The 8,680-nt window shown below is 41.9% G+C and overlaps 1 protein-coding gene across 1 annotated transcript; it reads left to right on the plus strand.

Moving 5' to 3' along the window:
- The first annotated feature begins 209 nt into the window (after positions 1-209).
- On the plus strand, positions 210-6,558 carry LOC139388406 (small ribosomal subunit protein uS2m-like). Its single transcript, XM_071135046.1, is given in 5 exon segments — positions 210-234; positions 5,287-5,374; positions 5,376-5,395; positions 5,547-5,676; positions 5,945-6,558. Coding segments are annotated over 5 exon segments (813 nt in total). The 3' UTR covers positions 6,495-6,558.
- Positions 6,559-8,680: the final 2,122 nt, after the last annotated feature.

Raw genomic sequence — 8,680 nt, forward strand, 5'->3', positions numbered from 1 at the left:
TTTTAAAAAATGTGGAAGTTACCTGTACATTGATTTTGTAACACATTTCAATAAAGTGTTTATTCAAATTAATGAGTGTTCGTGGGAGTTGTGGTCCAATAGAAATGATTGACGCTTGATCTAGCGCGCACGAAACATCCAATGGACTACAACTACTCAGTCACATTTTTATTTGACCTTCAGTGGGAGGGTACAGAGCCCAATCAAGCATGGCAGCCGGAGTTTTTACCAAAGGTACAGTTTATTTACATTATACAATACATTTATGTACGTTGGTTATGCTTCTAAAGAAAATAGGCGTGGGCCTGATTTCTTTGTCTCGCTTCCTCCCGCACCCTCTGGCTTTCTGTCCGACTCCCACCCACTACCGCAAGGATTGTCCAAAACCTGACCCAGTCCCAACAATTTTACACCCTGTAGGCAGTAACAAATGCGCAAAAATAATTTAAGAAATTGGTTAAATTACCCGAGATTCTCAGGTCCTATAGGCAGTAACAAATGCGCAAAAATAATTTAAGAAATTGGTTAAATTACCCGAGATTCTCAGGTGGCCCATTATTTTAGGCTATCTGTATTACTGGGCTACAGTATACTAGTATTTGACATGCACAAGTACGGTGAAATGACTTAATTTCAATCTCAAAACCCAACAATCCAATAATCAATAACAATGTATTACTAGAAAAAAAGAGGAGGAATAGAAAATATGAAATACACAAAGCAAGTAAGTAAGCAAGCATACAATATACAGGAAATATTTAAAAAGTCAGTTCCAATACCATATTTACATGTGCAGGGATACTGGAGTGATGGATATAAGAACAGTAGCAGCAGCTTGTATGTGAGTGGGTGTGTAGAGTCAGTATAAATGTACGTGCATATTATGTGTGAGTGAGCAAATTATGCAGTGAGTGTTGGAGTGACAGTGAGTGTGTAAGGGCCCTGTGAGTGTGCATAGAGACAGCGCAAATATTGAAATAAAAGGCCAATAAAGATACAAGATAAAGAGTCCGTGCAGCTCTTTTCTTATAGCTATTTATCAGTTGTATTGCTTGGGGATAGAAGCTATTCAGTAGCATTTTGGTGTCAGACTTGATGCACCGGTACCTCTTGCCATGCTGCAGTAGAGAAAATAGTCTATGGCTTGGGGTCTTTGACAGTTTTCCAGGCGTACTTTTCACACCGCTTGATGTAGAGGTCCTGGATGGCAGGGAGCTCTGTCTGCACATAAACTCAAAAAAAAATAAACATCCCTTTTTCAGGACCCTTTCTTTCAAAGATAACTCATAAAAATCCAGATAACTCCTTCATTGTAAAGGGTTTAATCACTGTTTCCCATGCTTGTTTAATGAACCATAAACAATTAATGAGCATGCACCTGTGGAACTGTCGTTAAGACACTAAGAGCTTACAGACGATAGGCAATTAAGGTCACAGTTATGAAAACCTAGGACACTAAAGAGGCCTTTCTACTGACTCTGAAAACACCAAAAGAAAGATTCACAGGGTCCCTGCTCATCTGCATGAACGTGCCTTAGGCATGCTGCAAGGAGGCATGAGGACTAAAGATGTGGCCAGGGCAATAAATTGCAATGTCCGTACTGTGAGACGCCTAAGACAGAGCTACATGGAGACAGGATTGATCGTCCTCAAAGTGGCAGACCTCGTGTAACAACACCTGCACAGGATCAGTACATCCGAACATCACACCTGCGGGACAGGTACAGGATGGCAACAACAACTGCCCGAGTTACACCAGGAATGCACAATCCCTCCATCAGTGCTCAGACTGTCCACAATAGGCTGAGAGAGGCTGGACTGTGGGCTTGTAAGCCTGTTGTAAAGGCAGGTCCTCACCAGACATCACCGGCAACAACGTCGCCTATGGGCACAAACCCACCGTCGCTGGACCAGACAGGACTGGCAAAAAGTGCTCTTCACTAACGAGTCACGGTTTTGTCTCACCAAGGGTGATGGTCAGATTCACGTTTATCGTCGAAGGAATGAGCGTTACACCGAGGCCTGTACTCTCCCTCCATCGATTTGGAGGTGGAGGGTCCGTCATGGTCTGGGACGGCGTGTCACAGCATCATCGGACTGAGCTTGTTGTCATTGCAGGCAATCTCAACGCTGTGCGTTACAGGGAAGACATCCTCCTCCCTCATCTGGTACCCTTCCTGCAGGCTCAGCCATACTGCTCGTTCTGTACGTTTCCTGCAAGACCGGAATGTCAGTGTTCTGCCATGGCCAGCGAAGAACCCAGATCTCAATCCCATTGAGCACGTCTGGGACCTGTTGGATCGGAGGGTGAGGGCTAGGGCCATTTCCAACAGAAATGTCTGGGAACTTGCAGTTGCCTTGGTGGAAGAGTGGGGTAACATCTCACAGCAAGAACTTGCAAATATTGTGCAGTCCATGAGGAGGAGATGCACTGCAGTACTTAATGCAGCTGGTGGCCGCAGACTGTTACCTTTGTTCAGGGACACATTCCATTTCTGTTAGTCCCATGTCTGTGGAACTTGTTCAGTTTATGTCTCAGTTGTTGAATCTTGTTATGTTCATACAAATATTTACACATGTTAAGTTTGCTGAAAATAAACGCAGTTTACAGTGAGAGAACGTTTCTTTTTTTGCTGAGTTTATATCAGCCAATATGCAAGATGTAGTTTGAAGAGCAAAACATTTTCAGACGGAGCAAACTATAGCCTAATCGTATTTAGGAAGTACATTTCCTTGGAAAGATGACTGCCCCGTGCTTCTCCGCCCATGCATAGGCCATATCTTTCTCTATTTAATTGAGACCACACACGCACCTAAACTCTCACGTATGGCTACTGAACTTAAAGCAACAAGAATGATGACAGCAACACTTGCTACGTTTTCCAAATAGGATATAATTTAAATTTGGGAAAATATTCAGACTCCTTCCCCTTTTCCACATTTTGTTACATGACAGGCTTATTGTACAATTGATTACATTCTCTTTTTTTCTCCTCAATCTATACACAATTTACCCCAAAATTACAGATACATTATTTACATAGGTATTCAGACCCTTTGCCTATAAGACTCGAAATTGAGCTCTGGTACATCCTGTTTCCATTGATCATCCTTGATGTTTCTACAACTTGATTGGAGTCACCTGTGGTAAATTAAATTGATTGGACATGATTTGGAAATGCACACACCTGTCTATATAAGGTCCCACAGTTGACAGTGAATGCCAGAGCAAAAACCAAGCCATGAGGTCGAAGGAATTGGCCGTAGAGCGCAGAGACAGGATTGTGTTGATGCACAGATCTGCGGAAGGGTACCAAAATATTTCTGCAGCATTGAAGGTCCCCTAGAACACAGTGGCCTCCATCATTCTTAAATGGAAGAAGTTTAGAACCCCCATCCCCCCCCCCCCCCCCCAAGACGCTTCCTAGAGCTGGCCGCCCCGCTAAACTGACCATTCGGGGAGAAGGGCCTTCCTGAAGGACAACCATCACTGCAGCACTCCACCAATCAGGCCTTTATGGTAGAGTGGCCAGATGGAAGCCACTCCTCAGTAGGACTGGGTAATATGGCCCAAATATATCACGGTATTTTAAAAAATTTGATTATATTTTTTGTTTTTGAATAATAACAGTTCTACATTTGCTTTGAGTAGTGAGTGATCCTAGAGTGGCAACACGTACAATCTAAGTGATTTCAGTGAGTCTTTCTTCTTTCTGATTGTTTTACACTGTTCAATTCCACAAACAAATTGTGTGAATTGGACCATTTCCCTGTCCTGCTGAGCATTCAAAATGTAACAAGTACTTTTAGGTGTCAGGGAAAATGTTTGGAGTAAAAAGTACACTTATCTTTAGGAATGTAGTTTAGTAAAAGTTGTCAAAAATAGTAAAGTACAGATACAAAAAAAACCCAGACTTAAGTAGTACTTGAAAGTATTTCTACTCAATTGAGAGAATTTCCACACTGCCACGTAGCGCTCCACGATATGAACAAATAATCAAGGACTTCTTTTCAACCGACTGTTGCAATTGTGATTTGACTTACGAATTAGAGCAAAACTGTTGGAATCATGGAAATAGAATGACTATTCTAATTCTACTGTTATAATAGTGAACACTTTAAATACAGTGTTTGAGATGACAATTAATTAAAATGCCAGGGAGAAGTTATTGTGACATGGTAGGAACTAAAGTCTTAAGTGTTTCCTAGGGGACCATATAAGCTTTGGCTACATTGCATGTTTTCTCTTAGCTACTTAATGTAGCCAACATATTCTTGCTTTGCATATTACTCTTTGATTTAGAAGATGCTGTTGCACAAACAACATGCAGATTTAGGTATACACCATCACTGGTATTATCAGGCTGTATTAGCTAGCTAAGTTTGCTCTTACTCAGTACATTTTATTTGCTAGCTGTTAGCGGCTAACAATTAGCATCTCACAAGATTTAGGGCAACTTGCTAAGAACCTGTGTTTGCTTTGTCATTATGGGGCATTGTGTGTAGATTGAGGGGAGAAAACAATTTAATCAATTTTAGAACAAGGCTGTAACAAAATGTGGAAAAAGTCAAGGGTTCTAATACTTTCTGGATGCACTGTAGCTTAACTTTTTAGGAGGACGAGTGGCAGGCAGATGTGTAATTAATACTTATTGAAAATGAAAACACTTGCTCACCATTGTAGCCTAATCAATGCGCGTGGTCTGCCTTTTTTTACTGCACCTTGACTGATGTTGGTTGAGCTCCCTACACTTTCTGTTATCAATATTTATTTACAGGCACTGTAGTAAACACGTCTAATCATATGTAGTTAATTTCATATTTAACTGCCACTTGATTCTCCGCCCATGGAGGCAGCCTACTCTATTGAAATGAGACCAGACATACTAGGCACACTTGAATTTACATACATACATACCCAACTATAGAGGAGAGGTAGGCTACTGAAGTTGAACCAGTGAATTCTGAGTGTTTGAATAATGCAATAACAAAAAAGTTATTTTAATACAATAGGTAGGCTTAAAATAAGGTATGCAAAGCAGCAAGACAAACATTTTCAAATAATCTGCGGGACAATAAATATTTTAATGCCAAAGTCATCTGACTGCCCGCTCCTGGCGCACCGCAATGATCTCTGTCGGGTCCATCGGGAATGCAGCCCTCTACGTCACACATTCAAATCAAGTGGGATGGTCAGCGTTACAATCTAATCGCTTATATGTTGTAGTTTAGCTACTGTCGTAATTTTATGACTGCTAGCTAACTTTATGCCGGTGTGTTCCTTAGGTTTGTGCGGGCTCCATCACCCCTGGCTTGTTGCAGCCGGATATTCCTGTAGTGGACCGCTCTGTGCGACTGCTGCGGCCGTCAAAACACTTGCAAACTGACAGCACAAGTAGGCACAAGTAGGCAGTTGTCAGTGACATGTACATTTAGCTGTCTTACAGTAGTTATAGGTATAGATATTAAGTTTCACACTCATTCACAAACATTCTCTACTTCACCATCACAAGGAGATAATCTCTTCTCTCTTTTTTTTTTTGTAGATGTCACTGACAAGATCCTGAACATTCCCCTTGAAATGCCAGATTTCTTCCGCTTGTCAGAACTGTTCTCCTTGAAAGATCTATTCGATGCCAGAGTTCACCTCGGCCACAAGAAAGGCTGCAGACACAGGTGTGTTGAATATGATTTCCATATTTCATCTAACAGTTGCACTATGATTTTTTGTCAACTTGACATTGTGCTTCACATTAGACTTATGACTGATCTACCATCTTGGATCAGACAAGTAGAATAAAAAATCTCCGTTGGACAAAATGTTTGTCAGCTTTCAGATATTAGAGACAACATGTAAGTATAAACAGACTGACGTTCTCACACAAACAATCTCTGGTTTCTCTCTCTCCTTTGCTCCCACTCTTTCTCCCTCCCTCTCTTGTAGACTGATGGAGCCCTACCTGTTCGGCAGTCGTCTGGACCAAGACATCATCGACCTAGACCAGACAGTGGAGCACCTCCAGAGCGCCCTAAACTTTACCGCCCACATCGCCTACCGTGGCGGTGTCATCCTCTTCGTCTCACGCCGCCGCCAGTTTGGTCACCTGGTGGAGAGCACGGCGCAAGACTGCGGAGAATATGCCCACACATGCTACTGGCAGGGCGGCCTGCTCACCAATGCACCCATCCAGTATGGCCCGGGGGTTCGGCTGCCTGACCTCATCGTATTCTTCTCAACGCTCAACAACGTCTTCCAGCAGCACGTGGAGGTCCGCGACGCGGCCAAGATGAATATACCCACAGTGGGGCTGGTGGACTCTAACTGCAACCCCAGCCTGGTGACTTACCCGGTGCCTGGGAATGACGACACACCAGCCGCTATGGAGTTGTACTGCCGCCTGTTCAAGATGAACATCAACCGAGCCAAGGACAAGAGGAGACAGATGGAGCTGCTGCAGGGTCGATCAGCAGTGGGCCTCACAACAGGCTCCTAGTGAGCGGCAACAAGTGGGAATGAAGGGCCCCTGTTTGAGTTCTTTGAAAATGCATTCTTCTTTACTCCCTGATCTAAAGTAACAGGATAGGTGAAATCTTTACCTTTTGGCTAAGAGAGTAGTATCTGGAGGCAAGTGTTCCACTTCTTAGTTTGCCCCAACATATGGATATCAGATTATGGATTTATGACAGAGAAGATAGAGGATTCATTTTCAGTATTTGAACATAGACAAGGACATGGACATTACTGCTAAAATACTCTGAAGCATCATGTTTCAGCAACAGATTTGGTGAATTTGTACAGAATTGTTGCTCTTTTTCTAGATGTATCTGGAGAAACTGGTGTACAAAATGTGTAATTCCAATGTTTGTTCCATCATCACTGATCCAGGTTTGATCAGCATGTTTCCATATTATTGCTAAATCTCAGCTTGTTTTTCATTGTCTGGTCAAATTCAATGAAAAAATAGCATTTCTGTATCAAATGACATGATTGCACTACACTCATTCTATATATCAAGCAAACTTTATTTTCACTAAATTTGTTTGGTCTCTTTTGTATGCATTTTTCTACACGCACACTTAGTGGATTTTAATACTGGGCTAAAATCTTAGTGTACAAGTCATGTCCAACTAGTGCAAAAAAAAACTATTACTTCGGCAATGACTAAATTCATCTAATTCTTGTGCCAATAAAATGTATAGCTATGGCATGTTTATTATTACATATGAAAACATGAAACTTACACCAAGCAGAGTGATCATGGTGACTCCAGTGGAAGGGTTATTGCACCCACTGTATAGCAATCAACATATCAGATGTCTTCATCGTAGCTTCTATTTTTGATCAACTTAAACCATGTTTCCATCCACAGTTTTTATGTGAGTTAAGTCCTGTCGTATTTAAAAATCAGGACAGCTGTTTTGGAAACAGGAAATTTAAGTAGAATTTTATGAGGACAGATCATTTGTTTGTTGAACATGGTGGGATCTTTTTGCGTCTGTAAAGTTAATTATGTGTGAAATGGCAGTGGAAACCCCTTTATGCGCAAATATTGAAATAATAACCCTCCTATCGTAGTAAATTTGGAGTGGTGATAATATGGTGTGTGTTTCTCCCACTACGACTCGCAAGACCTTGAAGTTTTATTAGGCTACAGATTAAATATTGTAAATAATGATGAACTTCACCGGATGGTGAAGGTGCACTGTGATATTGATGCTCCTTTCCAATAAATATTGTGGGTCTTATTCTGGTGACATGATGATTGATGCTTGACTGCCGTTTGACAAACACAAATATTCTCACTCTTATCCATAATCTCATGTAGATCAGGAATGTGAAACTTTAGTGGGGGTGGGGGCCACAAAAAAACTGAACTCACCATGGGGGCTGCAGTGGCTCTGCGTACCCCTCCTCTCTGTGAGCAAAACATTTTATAGCCCCCCTCGTGCCAGCGAAGATAAAATAATTCCTACAATTTTGCCATGGGAGGTAGAGAAAATGTTGCCATTTTAAAGCAAGTTTGCTGCAATTCTACTCATTTCGCCATGGAGAGGATAGAAAGAATTGCAGTTTTACCGGTAATTTCCTACAATTCTATAATTAAAAACTGTTTGCGATCAATGGGCCACACCCTGGTCGGTAATTCGACCATGCTTACCACAAGTTTAGATAGCTGGCCTCTAGACTAATTTACCAATCTAAATACATTTAGCGGCTGCTGATGCGCAACCAAATTTCGAAATTGCACCTTGTGTATTCTATTATGCTGACTCTCGACAGTAGGTTGAGACCCAGACAGTTCCTAAAAAAATAAATACATTGGGGCCACAGCGTCAACAGCCTATCAGCACTGTGACCTGTTGGTTAGAGCAGGGTTTCCCAAAGTCGGTCCTGGGGCTCCCCTCCCCTGTGTGCACGTTTTGTTTTTTGCCCAAGCACTGCAAAGCGGATTCAAACAATCAAAGATTGATGCGTTGGTAAATTGAATCAGCTGTGTAGTGCTAGGGAAAAACACCAAACATTCACCTGGGGGCCCAGGACCGACTATGGGAAACGTTGGGCTAGAGTGCACATGACAAGGCCAGAGTAGGCATATTTGCTATTTAATTAATGCAACAGTTTTAGTGAAAAAACTATCGGTAGAGTTGAAAATGCGATGGAAACATATTGAACTATAAG

This window comes from Oncorhynchus clarkii, chromosome 29 (assembly GCF_045791955.1).
Source record: "Oncorhynchus clarkii lewisi isolate Uvic-CL-2024 chromosome 29, UVic_Ocla_1.0, whole genome shotgun sequence".
NCBI lineage: Eukaryota > Metazoa > Chordata > Actinopteri > Salmoniformes > Salmonidae > Oncorhynchus > Oncorhynchus clarkii.